Source organism: Pseudorasbora parva, chromosome 3 (assembly GCF_024679245.1).
Source record: "Pseudorasbora parva isolate DD20220531a chromosome 3, ASM2467924v1, whole genome shotgun sequence".
Taxonomy (NCBI): domain Eukaryota; kingdom Metazoa; phylum Chordata; class Actinopteri; order Cypriniformes; family Gobionidae; genus Pseudorasbora; species Pseudorasbora parva.
The window spans coordinates 21,834,726-21,854,331 of record NC_090174.1 but is presented as its reverse complement, the minus strand read 5'-3'; the positions used below and the strand labels follow the sequence as shown (position 1 = coordinate 21,854,331).

The 19,606-nt window shown below is 37.4% G+C and overlaps 2 protein-coding genes across 2 annotated transcripts in view; both read left to right on the top strand.

The window, feature by feature from the left end:
* The window catches only part of LOC137070743 (lysosome membrane protein 2-like), a 132,641-nt gene that overhangs the window by 79,299 nt on the left and 33,736 nt on the right, over positions 1 to 19,606 (top strand). The gene's annotated exons all lie outside the window — the stretch shown is intronic.
* On the top strand, positions 5,483 to 17,484 carry scarb2a (scavenger receptor class B, member 2a). The gene is made up of 13 exons (XM_067438140.1): positions 5,483 to 5,910; positions 9,065 to 9,225; positions 9,762 to 9,909; positions 10,071 to 10,265; positions 10,746 to 10,837; positions 11,199 to 11,318; positions 11,588 to 11,766; positions 13,243 to 13,361; positions 13,681 to 13,754; positions 13,847 to 13,898; positions 14,317 to 14,469; positions 15,015 to 15,062; positions 15,461 to 17,484. The coding sequence occupies exons 1-13, from the start codon at positions 5,788 to 5,790 to the stop codon at positions 15,590 to 15,592; spliced, it is 1,596 nt and encodes a 531-aa protein (XP_067294241.1). The 5' UTR covers positions 5,483 to 5,787; the 3' UTR covers positions 15,593 to 17,484.

Genomic DNA, 19,606 nt, shown 5'->3' with positions numbered 1-19,606 from the left:
ACCCTACCCTAACCCTACTCCTAAACTTGACCTTCACTGGATTGTAGGAAGATAATACAACAAATATAGTTGAACTAGCCACCAATACGAAATGCAATGAGATTGTGTTGACAACTGTTTTTGTTCATACAGTGTATGTTTAGGTTGAGCATTTTGCAGAAGAACATTGTTTTGGCTCCTCTCTGTGTGCGGATGAATATGACCCTTCACAATAGATTAAGCTTTACAATGAACTCTGTTAGAGAGCTACACTTGGCAATTTATCTGTTCAATAAAATACCATACCTGTTGAGTAATAAAAATGCCATCTCTGCATTGCTTTTACATTTCAAGTCCCTCAGTTCTGTTTGGAAAAGCCAAGACAAGCAAATGTTCGAGATTTAGCTGCTCCATTTCAACCTTTATTGTTTGTTGTGACAACTAACCTATGCACTCACTCCCACACCATACACGAGTCACAGTAATCGGTGCAACCTTTCTTTATTCACGGATACCAGACATGCACAGGCAACATATTTAGCGATATAATTACGTTATAAACACTATAGGCTCCGTTTAACTCCACATTTAGACATACAGTTGTAAACTTCCCTTCCGCCAGTAGTGGGCACTCATGCAACCTAAGCAATGATGTACATCAGAGTGAACGAGATGGAGGGAAGGGCATACAAAATAGGACTTAAATGCAGACATAATAGCATGGCTACCAACTCTAACACATTGAGCAATTCAAACAATTTCAGAAATTCAAACAATAAATACCGTTTTGCCACTCTAAATGTGGCGGGAGCGCTCATGAACTGACCATTTTTTCCTCTTTAGTTACAGTACAGAATGAACATCAAAGGGTATGCTGAAAGAACCAATACATCGCACTGAAATATATCATGTCTCATGTATCAGTGTTTCAACCATGGATAAAACACCCTTTAAACAATACATCACATAATGGTACATTTACCTCAGAAAAGCCATTCTATATCTCACCTAAAGGATTATTGTGAACACCATACTAATACTGTGTTTGACCCCCTTTTGCCTTCAGAACTGCCTTAATTCTACGTGGCATTGATTCAACAAGGATGCTGAAAGCATTCTTTAGAAATGTTGGCCCATATTGATAGGATAGCCTCTTGCAGTTGATGGAGATTTGTGGGATGCACATCCAGGGCACGAAGCTTCCATTCCACCACATCCCAAAGATGCCCTATTGGGTTGAGATCTAGTGACTGTGGGGGCCATTTTCAGTGAACTCATTGTCATGTTCAAGAAACCAGTTTGAAATAATTTAAACAGAAACAATGCTCAGGTAGGCCGTGGCCATTTAAACGATGCCCTATTGGCACTAAGGGGCCTAAAGTGTGCCAAGAAAAATCCCCCACACCATTACACCACCACCAGCAGCCTGCACAGTGGTAACAAGGCATGATGGATCCATGTTCTTAATAATCCTTTAGGTGAGTGTAGTTAGGGAACAAATTTTACTTTAGAGAGGAGCTCTAATATATAACTAAAAAAGGTATAGTGTACCTTTAATGTGAAGCAATAGCTTTTCAAAAAACTAAGGTGAATCTCTGGGGCAGGAGTGCATCCTGTTTTAAATCCGGTTTATATGAAGAATTAAACATTTAACTGCTGTTCTCTCCCTGTTGTTCAAACTTGTCCTGCCTTTCTCCTATAAGCTAAAGTGCAGCACCCAGTAAAATTTACTGAATAAATGCATCTTTGTGAAGGGAGTGGCAGCCAGAGAACGTGACTGCCAGAACGCTGCTTCACTTTTGTGCCAAAGGTCATATCAACACACTGAAAATCACAAGTTCTGTATCTTCATCAAAGGCGATATAAGAAGAATCATATTTTGCCATAATCCATAACATATTCAAACTCATATTCACATAAAAGACATCTTTGTATTTTCTGAATAGTTGTATTATTCACAGTAGGCTATTTCTTTGCTCATTTCGATGGGGGGGGGGGGGGATGCTTAGAGCTTCTCTCACAAGTGGGTTTATCAAAAGAGCAGTTTTAAAATTATGTGTAGTTTACTAAATTGCAGCAAATATCCAAGTTATAGAGCAATAGTAGTGTAAAAAGGTGACAGGGTTACAATTCACTATCTTCTAATCAGATTTATGAAGTAAAGAAACGTGGTTGCACTGCACTCTGTTCAGTTTTTTACAACCACATAATGCAACTTTGCAGGTAATCAGTGATTTATCCATACCAGTTAAACAGTAAAGATATCAAAAGGCTTTGCTTGCTACTGATCAGCAGGATATCTTTCATAAAAAAAGGATTTAGATAAAGGTTTTGTATAGTGAACATGCAAGGAATAAAACCTACTGACTTACAAAAGACTTCATTCTTTTCAAATAAAAAAAAAGGAAACTTCCATTCAGCTCGTGAGGCAGTGCTTTTGTGATGTATTTGTTATTCTTTCTTTTCCACTTTTATGTGGAGCCATTTTTAAACATGTAGAGCGAAACAACACTAAACAAATAAATAAAACATGTTTAAGATGGTTAATTAGGAAATGTTTGCATAACCCTCTCAAAGCCTTCCTTTTCCTGAACTCAACAGGATGCGACCGAACGCTGTTTGCGTCATCATTGCACACACACAACATGCACAGGAGTATTCAGACAGACGTGAAAAATGCTAGATGACAGAAGAGCACCAGAGGGTTTAACTATTGTTTCTTTAGTTTACACTCTAAAAAAAAGGTTAAAACCCCAATTTTTTAGTTATTTTCAACCCAAGGGCTGGATCAATGACAGAACACATGTTGGGTTAATTTTACAGCAAACTAGGTTTTGTAGCTTAACCCATGAAGAGTTGATTAATTCTTTCAATTGTTTTTACTTCATACATTAATGTCTACGGATTAACTTAAATCCTCTAACCTTTTTAAAATATTAAACACAACCACTGCATGATAATTCTTTCATTTTCGATCATATTTTACATATACTATAGCCTAATACATATTGCCAACATTTAAGCTCGTTTAAAAAATATTAGAAGTAAAAACGAAACATTTAGAAGTAATTCAAGTGTAATCAACCAGTCTCTGGTGCTTTACCATAATCTTGTGCCGGAGTTTGTATCATGTTCAGCGGGGGAACTTCTAAATTTAGACCGCCGCCCAGCATTTCTCTGGTAGCCGAAATATGCAGTGACTCCATAACCTGTCTATAAACAAAAAAATCAGTTCTGAGAACATATTTTAACATCATAATGTTTAGGTGACTTACATCACAGCCCCTGTATGTTGCTTACATAAAATTAAATATAAAAAATAGTTTTCTGGGAGGTAAATCTGCATTTTTTTTTTTTTTTTTTTGGTAGGGCCCTGCTAAAAACTGCATTCCCGGGGATAAATATCACATAATTGGGGTTGCTTCAACCCGCAGGCAATAAATAATTAATAATTTAGTGGTTAACACAAAAACTACCCAAACACTGGGTTGTTAGGCCTACGTCTGACCATAAAATTTAAAAATGTAATCGGTCATTCTTGTGACAAAGTCTGACTATTTATTTTTTCATAGTGTTTTTTTTTGCTTTTGTTTTTTCTACATTGTAGCTATTCTACCGCATAAATATATTTAAAAACTGAATTGTCATTGGATAATAAGAAACAGAATTCGTTTACATTGATTCAAATTGTTTTGGTGTGGTAAAAAATGGCTGAAACTATACTTTTGATAAAGCTTAAAGTCAAGTAGACTAGAGTACTGTTTCTCCTCTACCTCCTATTGCTAATAATGGTTTGTTTTCACTTCTTTTATTTGCACAGATGCTTTCAGGCCCGAGTATTTAACCCCCCAAGAGAGCTTTGATAAAAGGAGTACATTCTAGTAGGCAAATCAGGTTTTGCATAACTGTCTTTTCATTCATTTGAACTACAATTAACTTTGTCCTTTATCTGTAAGTTTACAACAGTTCAAGTGTAGGTAGGCTACAATTAAAGTGTCATAAAGTCATAAAGCTTTATTATTATCGCTAGTCCATAGTTGCTCATAGACAGTGTGATGTGGCTTCATCTGTCAAAACATATAGGCCCTACAATAAAATTATTCTTCGAGTGCACTCATTGACTACTACAGAAGAATAGGAAAACTGAAGATTTTTTTAACATGAAAAAAGTTCCTATAAGCTTAAATGCACCTAGGATAACTGTCAAATGGACATTTTGTCACATTTGTAAAATAATGCTTTAAAAGCTTTCCCTATGGGGATGCAGGAATTTGATATAGGGGAAGGACAGCGAGTTAGTGGGCTGATTTCTGAGAAAAATATTGAAAAGGGGTCCCAGCAAATTTGTCACATGACAATAACAAATCTGGCATCAATTCACCATCTTTATCAGCAACATGGCAGTTTGTCCAAGGAAGGCCAATGACCTTGAGTTTGATATCCCTTCCATGTTATAATAAAGTAGAGCAATAAATTCATTGTCTCTGAGGTAGGTTTAAAATATGTATTACATTTGGTAATGCAGTTTCCTAGGTTACGCAGTTGTTTTCTCCTAGTCAATTACTCCAATACTGCATAGTCTATTAAAAGTCAGCACATTTAGAAAATGCACATATTTCCAGAGTATATGCTGACTCATAATCTAGTAAGCCTTATCTATTTTAGGAATATCAAAATAGTTATAGTTGACTTAAATGTCTTTAAAAAATCATTATAATGATACCAGGCTGCTTCACAATCTCACACAGAGTATTATTTCTGTGGCAGTGGGGGGAAAACACACCCCCATCTTATACACGCGTAGGCTATGTTCTGGATGAGACCAAAGTGAGATTTCCAGCGCTCTACAGTGCTGAGAGCGCCCTTTAAATAAGCTCCGCCCCGAAATCAGTCGATCAAATTCGGCATCACACTTCTGAGCCGTCCACCAATCACGTTCGTCCGGGGGTGGTCTTAAAGCGGTGGTCCGGGAAGACGTCATCCAATAGAATCGCGAGCTCGTCGGACAAAAGGGATGCGACAATCATCGCTTACCGTGTGAGCTGCCCATTATTCATGTTCATTCACTAGACATTTAAGGAGACACGACAGTAGATAGCGGAACACAAATGAAGACCTAACGGTCTCACGCCTCTAGTCTTTTAAACACACAAAATGCCCCGCTGAGCTGTAACGTCTGTTCCAGTGGGTTCGTGAGCGCTATTGTTTTGTTTTATGACAAGTATATCCAAATGAGAAACTTAATTTACTATATGAATAACGTTACCTTAAATACATAGCCAGAGTAGTTGGGATCGGGGTATAAAATAATATAACACGAAGTTGGGCTTATTTCTTATTTCTCATTTTTTTCTAAACCTATAAATTGCAACAGGACAGTAAAAGTAGGTTATATATTAACTCTGATGTTCTGACATTTACGTTACACATAAATCCGCCTCGAAAACCCCTTTAAATCGTGACCTCAGCTCTGAGGGAGGATTAACACGCCCCTCTCTCCAAAAAGTGTGTTTCTCATGCATGACTGGCTCATTTGAATCCAGTGAGGGAGGTGGAGAAGATCTCCGCTCCTCTGCAATAGAGCTAGGGTTGATATTCTCACATCTCAGCATCCGAGAAACCCTCCCGCTAATCGCACATCTTTAGGATCGTGTATGCTGAATATCCCAATGAGAGAACGAGGGACACGATTCTGGCTTTGAGAAAAACGGAGACACACCGGGAGGTTCTCAAGTAGAAGTTCGGAACAAGAGAAAGAAAGAATAGTATTATTTTTTTCTACAGATCAGCCCATTTGAAACCGTCAATATGACTAGAAGATCTTGTGCCATTTACGCCACCGGAATCGTCTGCGCTCATTTGCTCATTCTGGGTATCGCCCTTCTGGTGGCTCAAGTCTTCCAAACAATGATTCAAGAGCGGATAAAAAAGGTACGTTAAGTCTTTTAAGGAGAAAATTGTTTAACTTGCTTAATCTTAAATAAAGCTCGTGTTGTGTTTATAAAGTGATTGAGGGCTTCTGTTGTCCTACACAAGTCTTATTCCGTGTTGAGCATCACGCAGAGTTGACTAGCACTTGATGTAACGTAAGCATTGCGAAATCATACAGCAGGCGAGACTAATTATTGTCATATCCGCCTCTCTTCAATGTAATGGTGCTTGGAATTGCTATAGCAAAGTTCCTGTTCTTACTCCCGATGAGACCCCGGCTACACAAATTTCATGTTATGTACACTGAAAGCCTGTGTTTTACCCGTTTAATGCCCCCTTTTTGACGTGTAGGTAGTCAAAACATGCTATGAAATTACCGTGATGTAAATTAGGGTTTGTAAGTAAGTAACCCTGATTAAAGTGGGCTGGTCTCCGACTGTGTGACCACGAAGCCTATCATATTGCGGAAAATACTTTTCCCCCCAGTCTATCTCTCGCTCTCTAATCCACCTCAACGGTTCAGTCTGTGAATTAATTGCTTTCCGTTGCAACAGCACGGGGAATGAATCACTCTTCTTTAATGTAACGGGAACGGTTGTTCATTCACATAGCGTATATATGGCAGGGGGGAGGTGTTCTAGTGTGGTTGGGGGGTGGTCTTAGCCTGTTCTCCTTGAAAAAATACTTGGAATTGTGACCTTCACCCCCAGTATTTTTAACCAAGTGTAGTATTCACTTTTCAGCGTGATTCCCTTAACCTAGAATTCGTGGGTGGGTGTTTGTGTTTGTGGTGGTCTGAGTTAAAGCTAACTTTGTTGGAGATGTTATGCATTGGTTATTGGTTGACAGTTGATTTAAAGCATTATAATTGACCTTCATGATATACTGTTACTTTTCATATTCGCTGTCTCATATGGCACTGAAACATGTTATACTGTGCCGTTAGGCTTAAGTTCTCTGTTAGACAAAACAACTTTTTTAAGCCCTCAGGTGATGTATGTGTTTTGTGAGTATAGGGTGTGGAGTGGGTGGCATGTCAAAGGAGTTTGTATATGTGACGCAGGTATGTAGCTCTAAAGCAGTTTTTCTTCAAAGTGTTGGACGGTTAACTTCCGTTTGCTGCTTTTAGCTGAAGTTCAGATCACTTTGATTCAAGCTTATTAATGTATAAATTCCTTGCTGCGCCTCTTAGCAGTGTAAGAGGGCTTTTGTACAACATTGGTTGTTATCTATGAAAATATCAATTTCCAGTTGCTGGTACCAAAATATGCTCAGGTAACTGCTTCACAGGCTTTTTGCAATGTTAACCACTTGCGTATAACATACACAAACAACCTTCCTATCAGAATACAAACATTTATTGTTTTTCTTACCTTGGCTGTTGTTGCTCGATCAAGGTTTTGAAAATGCTCTAACATGGTTTAATGTCCAGTGGGACCTTCAAAAAGTTCTCGTTTCAAGGTTGATGAGCGCAGCAGAACACAAAATCAAATTCCTGAGATTTATTTGTAGGCTTTTTTATTTGTAATAATTAGTAGTATCCATACATCCTATTGCAAAGTTCTACATGAATTTCACTTAAAAGCTTGGGGTCAGTAGGATTTTTCTTTTTTGGAAATACTTTTTTTAAAATTGGATCAAGTGACAGTAAATACAATTTTTAAAATATCTCTATTTCAAGTAAATACTGTTCTTTTAAACTTTCTCTTAATCAGAGAATCTTGGAAAAGTATCTCTTTCCACAAAAATGTTCAGCAGGATCAGATTATCATATGATTTCTGAAGGATCACTGGAGACTAGTGTAATGATGCTGAAAATGCAGCTTTGCCATTACAGGAATAGATTCGATTTGTTCAAAGGTATCCAAATTGAAAACAGTTTTTTAAAATTGTAATAATAATTCAGTCTTCTTACAAAAACATTAAAGCATCTTACCGAACCCAAACTTTTAGTGTATGTGTGTTTAAGGTGTGGTCTGGTGCGTTTAGTCAATACAACTTTAATTGGTTTCTTTAAGATGAAATGCACTGCTTCTTTTAAAAGCAAAATCTTTTTTTTCTTTCTTTTTTTACCGGTGTAATTAAGATCTGTTGTCAGTGTTTAATGAAAAAATGCCCAGACAAACCTCCTGAGAAGCCCTGAAAGATTAGAAAAGAGTCAATGAGTTTGATGTAACATAATCTTACTTTAAAGAAAAGCTTTAGTCTGATTTCACTACGCATGGTTGAACAAATTTTCTTCAGTGCTTTATTACCAGTTACTTTAATACTCATGGTAAAGCTCCTAATGACAGATATCCCATTCAGAGCGTGCGTGTGAAAAATTCCTCTGTTTAAAAGACAGGTGTCCTCTTAAATCTGACCTGTTTGAACAAAGTTAACTTTCAATAACTTTATTCTCAGGGTCAGAATATAGTGTAAATTTAAGCACAAATTTGTCATGAGTGTTGGAATAATTGCTTTTAAAACATACAAACTAAGTTCTTCTGACCAGTGATCCTAGCAAACTATTTTTCTGAAAGGACCTTTCAAAAGCTGAAGGTCCAGTCAAGGGGCCCCTGATGTTTGTTGTTTTGGAGCGTGTATTCTGCAACACCGCTGAAGACATCGTTTTTGATTTTAGATAGCGTTATCTGCATTTCAAGGCAGCATTCTGGAGTAAAGCCTTCTGTTTTTTGTGAGTTTGTCACGAGTCAGCCTGTTTTTTCCATTACTACACAATTATGCTGTCACGTGTAGTCACGGATAACGCCCTGAAGTTAAAGTTTGTCATTTTAAAATAAACGTTGGTTCTCCTTAGAAGTTTAGCTCACGCCACTCAAGAAGTGAGAAGTGTTACTGCTGAACCTTCGCTGATGTCGAATATTTTTTTCCTTCCTCTCTTGTATCTGAATAATCTCAGCAGTCAGCTGAGCACTTTCCTTTTTTCGGTCATCACAACACTCGCTTTACCTCATGTCTGCTGTATTTGTGTCATAGCAGGTCACTGACATTTCACCAGAAACAGTCAGCTTTTATGTTCTTTCTTCCCTAAATTATATTGAAACTCAGCTTAAACATTGAATTCTCTTTAAAGTACACTGCGTTTTCTGGTAGGTTGCAGAAACGTTCTTTTAGTGCTTTCACTTGACCTCTAATTGTGTTCGATTCACAGGAGATCACACTGGGTCAAAACAGCCGAGTTTTGGAGGGCTGGATAAATCCTCCACCTCCTGTTTACATGCAGTATTTCTTCTTCAATGTTACCAATCCAGATGAGTTCTTGGCTGGAAAGGAAAAGCCCAAAGTCACACAAATAGGACCATATACCTACAGGTGATTCACAATTCTCAAATTGAGATGTTCATGTTGATAATTTTTTGCTTTGTTTTGTTTACTAAACTGTACTGTGTGTTGTCAGTGACAACACGTTTGACACCACAGTCAAAAATGACTCATGCTTTTAGAATATAGGAAACAGGAACCGTTTACCCTAACCACTTTAAACTAAATGTTAAATGATGATCATGCACTTGTAAGAATGTTTTCGTTGCTATTGTTGTCAATTGTATTCAGTAATGAAGCATTACATTAATCAAAAGTCACAGATAAGAAAAAAATAAGAAATACATTTCTGAAGGTCATGTGACACTGAAGACTGGAGTAATAATTCTGAATATCAGCTTTGCCTATTTAATACATTGGAAAATAACTGTTATATTTATTTATTTTACAATATTACTGTTTATTATATTTTTGAGCATGATATTCTTTTAAAAACCTTTGAATGGGAGCATGTGTATTAGATTTAAAAATCTAGACAATACAGTTGCCAATTTTGATATTCACCTTATGAAACTCTCTTTTATCAGGGAATATCGACCAAGGGAAAATGTCACTTTCCTTGAGAATGGGACGAAAATCTTTGCCACAAATCCCAAGAGCTTTGTTTTTCTTCGCAACATGTCAGTGGGAGACCCTGAGGTTGACCGTTTGACAACCGTTAACATTCCATTCATTGTAAGAAGGATTTTGTTTTCTTGTTTTTGCACTTGCAACAAATCATTTTGCATTTAAAATTAGTCTGCTTGGAGCATTTTTATTTAGTCACATTTGCTAAACTGAACATCTTTGATCCTAATGCAAAGAATTTGCTCTGAATTCTTTCCCTCCTGTTTTAGGCCATAATGAATGAGTTGAACTCCTACTCCTTCTTTCTGAGGACTGCTGTGTCTATGTGGATGAGATCCATGGGCATCGAGGTGTTTATGGATCGCACAGTCCATGAGATCCTGTGGGGTTTCAAAGACCCGCTGCTGTCCAAACTCCATGCCTTGAGACCAGAAGTGGATGAGTATTTCGGCCTTATGTACAATGTAAGAATCTGCAGTTTCATCATATTTAATGCTTTAGTCAGACTGAAAAGAGATATAAAATGCAGTCTAAATGAGTCATATATTAATGCAGTCAAAAGTAGCACATATACCATCAGAACCGGATAAGCAAATGACGTTATCATCATGATCCTGCAGATGTTGACCAGTGGGCCAGGTTTGACACAGTGGCCTGGTTTACTGTAATGGGTTTTAGAGTTTATTCCAGGATTATTTATGTATTAGGACAGATATTACATGTCTATGGTTTGTGCAATTGTAGGTATCATGTGAGTGCCTTGAAACAGGAAGTTTGAGTGGTTTGCATTAATAAAACGTTCTTACACTCAGTATTCACATCATGGCATCTAAACTATCTACTTTCCTACTCTATGACTTTCTAGTCATCTTTACCTTATGTGACAGTTATTTTTATTGTTCTAGCGTTATATTAAATCGTTGTTGTTTTTTTACTGACTCCAGAAAAATGGAACCCATGAGGGTGAATTTGTCTTCCATACTGGAGAGAAGAACTATATGGACTACGGCAAGATTGACACGTGGAACGGCATCAGGTACGTCAGTCCTTGCATAATCTGCATTGCCTTACTGACATAGTGATAATTCTTGCACACTCATCATTTGACATCTGCCCTCCTGCCTTGATAAACTGGGTTAGACACACAGCATGTGTATTACATGCTAGATAAATTCAAATCAATGTGTAAAGTCCGTGAAAAGACCTCGTGTGTGACTCACCTACTCCATGATTTAAATTGACCTATATCCCAATAAATCATTTTTTACTTGACTTTTCAGATTAAGAATATTCTGCATTTATGAAAAAAAATGCAGGAGAAAAATGCATAATAAACCTTGCTTTTCCATTTGAACCTGTGACAAAATCAATCACCATCTGTTCGTTTTTTCACTCAGTCAGATGAACTGGTGGTCGTCTAACCAGAGCAATATGATCAATGGTACAGATGGCAGTGTCTTCCACACCTTCCTGTCCAGAAAAGAACTCCTCTACATCTTTGCTGCTGATTTGTGCCGGTAAGCAACGTGTTTTGACACATACAAGGTTCTGGGTGACTAGTACATGGTTACTTATGTTCTTAAATTTCATTTACGCATATTACTGATCTAGCCGCATTGACACTGTATGACAATTGAAATTAGCTTTATGACATCACCGTTTTAACCAGAGTACAGACGAATCTAATTATGTTGCCTTATTTTCCTGTTAACACTGTGAAGCTGCTTTGAAACAATCGGCATTGTAAAAAGCACTATATAAATAAAGGTGACTTGATCACTTGCAGATCCATTCATTTGAGTTACGTGAGCGACACAGAGGTTAAGGGTATCCCTGCTTTCCGCTTCGCCCCTCCATCGGATGTATTGGCTCCCCCAGATGAGAACCCCAGTAACGCTGGCTTCTGCGTGCCTGCTGGAGATTGTCTAGGAAAAGGAGTCCTCAAAGTCAGCGTCTGTCGGCAAGGTAAGCCTGTTCTGGGTCACGCCGCACCTTAGCTTCAGGGCCGTCAGTGTGTTTTTTTACAGTGAGAAAGACGTGGGATGTTATCAGAACAATCATTACATGGGGAAAATGAAGTAACTTTTAAAATACGGTCATTTGTTTAAGGTACCGCAATATACGTGTACTAAAGATTTTGGTGCCCTAAATAACTGGTCCAGACTGACACTTAACCAAAGCAAACCAATCATATGCAAATAGTATTGAATTACTGGGTTTCCCAGTACTGAGCTGCAGCTTCATAACCTAAGTTCAAGTTAAATAGGTCTGCTTTTGTTTGCTCACTCTTGGACTATGAAAGGGAAATCAGGGTTCAGTGCTTAATGAATAACTTTTAAGTACAGTTTTATGACTCAAGCACTTGAATTGGTGTAAGTGTCTTCCGACAGATAACTCTGTCTTTGCCTCTATTGCTTCTGCCATAAACTAGTAAGCTAATATTATTATTGAACTAATGTAAACTCTCACTTTTGTCATGTAAGTGCTCCTGATATGAAACAGCTGTCAAAATGTGCACATGCTTTGATTAGTCATCATTCCTAGGAGAGTTCACGACGGTTCTTTAATGGTTATATTTAGGTTGTTATTAAGGATTGAGATTGGGATATAAAACAGTGATATGGTACGTATTATTCTTAAAGGGATACTTCACCACTTTTTCATATATAACTGTTATTCCCTTAACTAAAAAGAGTTAATACATACCTCTCTAATCTCTCTTTAACTGTAGATAAACTGCACACCTATCAAATGTAGTATTTTGTGTTCTTGGTGGGTGTTCAGGTACTTGCCTGTCATTGAGTATGTCCTGCCACAAAATGAAGTTTCATTTTCTGTGAGTTTGCATAAAAAACAAAAGGTCCCAGAAAATGCCTCAGGGTTATTATTAAAGATAATGGAAAATGTCAAAAAACGAGAAGTGAAATCTAAAAACTGCACATTTGCAGTCTTAACTGTCACATGCCCTCAATGTGATGCATTATTACATTATTTGCATTCATTGATTTCTTTCTTTTTTCTTTGTAGATGGTAATTTTGCAGCTAGAATGGGTTTTAAATCCTAAACATCCATAATATTTTGCACTGTAGTGTATAAGTAGTGTATGGATTTCTATGCCAGAGGGTTATGTTATAGCTGTAATGTTTAAGAACAATAATGACATATTTGTTGTAAAATTAAATGTGAAAAAAATAAAATGTGGTGTGGCCAGGTTAAAATGGTTGGCTAGCATAATGAAACATGAGGCTTGATATGGCTTTAATCATCTTCAGTTATCTTTATCACCGGCCATTATAAATGCAATAGCTGATAAAGAAGCTATTATTATTGCATGTTCACACTAGACTAGAGTTTTCCTAGATAGGTGCTGATTGTCAACTAATCTGAATAAAGGATCTGCAATTAATCCCATATGTTCCTTTTTCCCCATCAATGTGCAGGTGCACCCATTGTTGTATCATTCCCTCATTTCTACCAAGCCGATGAGAAGTACATTAATGCTGTTGAAGGAATGAACCCAAATGAAGAGGAACACGAAACATACCTCGACATCAACCCGGTAAGCAGTGTTCACACTTCACAATCTCACTTCTGCAGCTACAGCACTGATCAGTTTGCACTCTTGTGGTTTGTAATCTGAAAGTAGTGTACACCCATTCTTACCATGACAGGAAACAAATAAGGTGATTCACTCTGGTAACCAGAGTGTAGGTGAAATCTACCTAACTTTCGCTAAAATCCCTAGAGGGTTGTGTAGCATGTCGTGATGGAAAATATACAAATTAAGTTGACGTGTGATGGACTCATCTCACTCCACACGCGGTTCTGGGTGGAACTGATCAAAGATTTAATCCTCTCTTCGCTTTTTTTATCTGCAGACCACGGGGGTTCCCATTCGTGCCTGTAAGAGAGCTCAGCTGAATGTCATAATGAAGAGAGTCAGTGGCTTCCCGTGAGTAAAACCTGACAAAAAAAACATTCAAATGTGATTTGGAATGACAAAATGGCTAATGAGTTTTCTTCTTCTTCTTTTTTACTCCTCAGCAAAACAAAATTCCTGAATGAGACCATTTTCCCCATTATGTATGTCAACGAGGTGAGTTCACTTCCTTCAGATCAGGAGTTTGCCCAAAGCCAAACACTATGTTCAGAAAGGAAATGATGCATTTTAAAGGGACATGCTGTGGAGCAGTGGTCCTGACCACACGTTTTACAAGAAAAGATATTTAATCAGTGACGGTCAGGATCTCTGTTACACTCTAAATCCTCCTGTCAGTCATCTCTCTTCACTATCTTTACATGATAAGTGAAATCAGGATGTACTGTAATGTAACCAACTACTGCAGCAAGTCTAACCATGTCCCTTTAGTGCATTATGCATTAATCATTTTTATCGGCCTTTCCGAATTCAGATTTAGGCTTCGGTGCATCCATACTTCACATTATTGATTTGTTTGTTTACAAAGCTAATTTGTTTTCTGATAAATGTTATTTTTTTACTCTGGAATTTTCAGACTGCAACTATCGACGATGATTCGGCAGCTCAGATGAGGACGCTTCTGCTGATTGTAACAGTGGTGTCCAACTTCCCAGTCATTATTGTGGGGCTGGGGGCCATTTTACTTGTGGTCCTGATCTTCCTTGTCTGCAGGAACCGGCAGAGAAAGGTAAAAATAAAATAAAAATGAGCTATATGACATTAATGGCCTTCTGGCTAGTTAAGATAAGAAAATTGAATTTGTATGTTGACAATTGTTTTGTTTTATTTATATGATATTAATAGAGTAAAAGTTAATATTCTCCAGAAATGCCACTATGAAAAAGACTAAAAGCCTTTTGAAATTCCGTCAACCTTACACACCCTTGGCTTGAAAGTCAATTTCCATTTGTCACATGTCTTAACGGCACTAACCCTAGCTTAAAAACCCATGCATGCACCCGCATGAGGGAATGCATGTGCTTTAGTGCACGTATTATATTTCTTTGCCGTTTACAGTCATTATCAGCTTAATTGGGTTGGTCTATTGTTATGACCTAAAATAAATGTATTTATGAATGAATGATTAAGTGGGAAATACAGTTGTCTTGCACATACTAATCTTCATAAGGTCTTTAATAGCATTTATTTTATGAGTTAAAATGTATAATGCTGTTATGTTTTGATTTCCAGTAACATTTTTCCTTCCCTTTTTTTTTGTTTGTTCCAATTTAGAATGAAGTAAAACGTATTGATTTTACTGAAGCTTTTCATTCTTTTGCTGTAAGTCTTCATTTTTTTCCCTTACACACACAATTTGCTTTCATTTTGTTCAAATTTGCCTGTTATATCATCATTAAAAATACGGACTATTAAATGCATTAAAAATGTACTTGAGTACATTTTTAGTACAATACAAATATACTGTAATGCATTTTTAATACATTTAATAGTGCAGCTTTTTTTCACCTGGGTGTATTTGGTCATTTTGAGCATTTTCATATAAATACCTTTTATTTGAATTGCTTTTCCGCCATTGGTGATCATAATGTACTTTCACAGCTTTAGATTAGATGTTTAACTACGTAGTCCATGTGTCAGTGATACACGTTTGACATCTTCAGTCATCTATACATGGTTTTAACAATGTACACGCTAATGTCCTTATATGTTCTGTTTAGACGGCGAAAGATGAAACGGCTTATACCCAAGTGAGCAACCAAACAGAGGATTCGCCAGAGAACCGCAACAATCAGCCTTTGAGGAACGGATCTTATATTGCCATGTCACCAGTGGAGGCACAAAAGTGTTGATGAAGGACATCACGTCTACCAGTAGTGCATCCTCATCCTTTTTTATGTTTTCTTTTCACTGTGCGATTCGTCTTCGTGGACCAGTCCCCGCACGCTCACCACCGTATGCCGAGGGTCACTTATTTTGACTCGTGACTTTTCATCTTTCTTTGAGCATGGCCTTCTCAAACTGCCATATCTTCAAACACAACATATGTCAATTCAAAACATGCGATTCAATTTTGAACAACCGTCTCTGGGTTTCCAGAGGCTTCTGTTGCCTAGTCCTGAGAGGCCTGAAACACTCTCTTGCCTTTTAAAAACACATATATGCATTGCATGCTCACAGAGTCCATAGTTCCTGAAGGCATGAGAGATCGTGAGGGGTTTCTCCCATCCAGAACACTCATGTCTAGGACACCCTGTGCTCTTAAAGTGTTTTAGGTCTGTCCACACACTACTGTATTCAGGTCTACACAGGCAGACCTAAAACTAACAAGTTCTTTTCATTTATGAGCAGATAAATGAAAACTATTGACTTACCTCCTCTAAGAGTATTAGAGAGCTAAAAGGTCTAATATGCTAACAAAACTGGGTCTTATACAGAACTGTGTGTGTGTGTGATTGTACATACCAGTATGTGTGTGTAATTATGTGTGTGTGTGTGTGTGTGTGTGTATTTCTGCAGGCATGTCAATGCTTGCATGTTTTCGTCACACTGTGGTGAACTGCTCTGGTGGCTCACTGTCCACCATTTTGCGCGATGCAGTGTGACGACAAGTGGAAACTAGTGACTCGAGCAGTCCTCTCTATTTCACAGTATCAGAGTTTCATTCTGATGCCAGAAACATTTCAATGATGACGGCTGTTAAAAGAGGTCAGACATTCTCCTTTAAGGCATCGTATTACAGAAATCGCACTAGCTTTTAGCATTTCACAAACAACAAACAACAGAGACGTAGAACAACACTCATAAGTGAGACTTGAATATTTTCTGCCTTACAAATATTTATGAACACAATGTGATTCTGCTGTGTGGTAATGGCAGGTATGCGGTGAGACTAGGCGAAATGTCAGACAAACTTCTGTGAATCCGTGTCGGACTTAGAACTACATCCCTCCCGTTTCACAGCAAAACACGTCTGATCTTTTATAGCGAGAGCACAACTACAGCGCGCTGAAACCGCTGTCTAATCAGAGCAGAAGGGGTTAAAGGTTAGCAGATTTGGAAGGGTTATCGGTAAAGTTTGCACATTTTTTCTGTGCACGTTCGGTTTAAATTAACCCTCTGGGCGAAAGAGACTCTTGCACTTGAATCACTGCTTTTGTCTGTCGAGTTTAATTTTCGTGACGCTTTTTCTGTCCTTGCTTATCGGAGCCTTCGCTATTGCTTCTTAAAAATGATTTGAGGCCATTTTTGAAATCAACTTGAACAGGATGCGATAGCTGCACACTTTACGAAATATCACTAAAGAGGAGTTGTCACGTGCATTTCTGTGGGTCTGTCCCCTGTCTGAAGTTGCCATAACCCGTGTGTAGTTGCACTCGGTTGCTTTTAAGACTTATGTATTTGTAAATCATTCCCATTTTGGAAACACTTGCTGGAATGATTTTTTTGTTACTTTTACTTGACTTAAACCATCTGTTACCTATTGCGACCACGGTTTGCGTGGATTGCAGTGAACATTGTTGTGTATTTGCCTGTGCCATGGATTATCGTAAAGATTTAGTGCAAGGGTTAAACTGGAAACACTGTGTACTCGCAGTGTCTTATGCAGCTGTATCTGAACAGAAAACTGAGGGAAAGTCATTCAAGCTTTAGTTTAATTAACTACCAGTCCATTAAAGCGGCTCTCGGAGAGTAACATATTTTGTTGTCAGTGAAAATAGTTTGAACATTTTCATTAAAATGGTCTTTGTTCAGCCTAGTATGCTAGAGAGACTGTCAAAGACCCCGCTGGAGCATTGAGTATCAAGTGGTGGGACGTAAAATGTGACCTGAGTATGAAAGATCTATGAACCTGAGCCATTTCTATACAGTTTCCAGATTCCTTATGGTGACTTTTGCCCCTATATGCTTGACCAAAGATTAGATAACTGGTTTGTTTGCTTTCCACACAGATAGCACCAGTGCTATCGACTTCCCATTTACAAGAGCATTAGAACCTCATTGTCTACAAAGGCAAGTAATAAAAAAATAAAAATAAAAAAAAATAAAATATTTTCCAGAGCATACCTATGTGAGTTTATAATGTTTAATACAGCAGAGAACTTAAGATGTAAAGTGTTGCCACAGTGTGCGAAGAAACTCTCAGTATTATGTATTGACACAGCAATACAACATGTAAAAAGCAAATTTTATAATGAAGTAAGAGGTTTTGTAATCAGACAAATATTTATGTATTCATATGTTCAATGGTATGTATATTATCTGACTTTGTAAGGTCTTTTCTTTGGTTTGGTTCATTTCTATATTTTTTTAATTATTTTGTAATATTACCAGTGGGGTCATCAAGCACACTTTTGTTTTCTTAATTTTAATGTTTTTGGTTTTCCTCTACATTTCTGAAGTAGTAGCTACCAAGTGAATATTGTCCTAAATTCAAGACTGAACGGTGTATGTGGTTGTTAAAACTGTTAACTTTGATGGCGAAAGGCTTGTGTTGTATCCGTGGGGTGTGAGCATATTGTGTGTAATGATCTCCTGTTATACAACTTTCTCTCAAGCTGCCAACTGTTTGTCCAACTGGAATAACAAAGGGAAGGCTGAGTGTCTTTGAGTCCCACTAAGGAAGATTGCCATAGTGCCATGAATGGGTACAAGGGAAGTCTCCATTTGCAATCTAACCCTTTTTTTCTTAGATGAATGATGCCCTCCTTCAGGGATGAGCATTTAGTGCCATACCATCCTTGTTTATTTCATTTGCTTAAGTAGCAACACGTGTAAGCGGTGTAGCAGTTGTTTTTCCCCCCACTTTGCCTTCATTTCAGGGCTGGTAAATTCCTCACAACATCTTTGAGGGTGGTCTTAAAAACACTGAACACTTTATCACGTCCTCCTGAGATGCATTGCATTTTTTTTGCTGCTGAGAATGACAATCCTTATGTCATGTTAGGTGCAAAATCATTTCAAGTAATATTAATTTTTAGTTTTGATAATTTACAATGCACAAATCTTTCTACAATGCTTTTGTAAACATTTTTAGTGTTATTTGCAAAAAATAAACAAAAGTTGAAATTCTTGCTAAATCTTTTGTCACATTTCTGCTTTCATTTCCAACCTTGTGTGTGTGAAAGTACAGATTTCATAATTTATAGACCATATGACTCCACCAATATACAAATGTTGGTTTCTTACACTTTATAAGAACAGTTTCATATTTTAGTTGGATTTAAATTGTTTATCAGATCACTGTTTATTCAAACAATTTGAATTTTCCTGAGATAAGAAATAGTTTTATCCAGACTACCATTTAAAAGGGTTGTTTTTAATTATTTATTTTTTATATATATATATTTTTTTTAGAAAAGCCTCATGCTCAAGGCTGCATTTATTTGAATAAAAATGCAGCATCACTTTAGTATATTCCCCCGGTTTCACAGACAGGACTAAAATAATAAATGTTAAATGTGAATTACTAAAATGTATGTTTGAGTTGTTTTAACTGAAAGAAACTTGCACTGATGTATCTTTAATTATATCAGTGACATTATTGTGTCTTAATTATTTGGACAGTTAGGCTGCATTAACTAGGTCAGCCGGAACCAGGAACACTTCCCATAACACCTGAAGTACTCTGAAGTACACATCATAAGAAGAATGGCATCTATGCTAATGTTAGTCTCTCTGTTTTACTGCAGTCAGACATGACCAACGCAGCCCCAAAATGTCTGCAGAGAGCGTGTCAATTAAACTCCCCCCTATAAATGCCATCAATAACATCCTCAATAAACCCATCTCCGGTGTGACAACTCCAATCTTTCAAATAATCTTATGAATATCTATTTATCTAATATGAGATCAGACCTGTATGG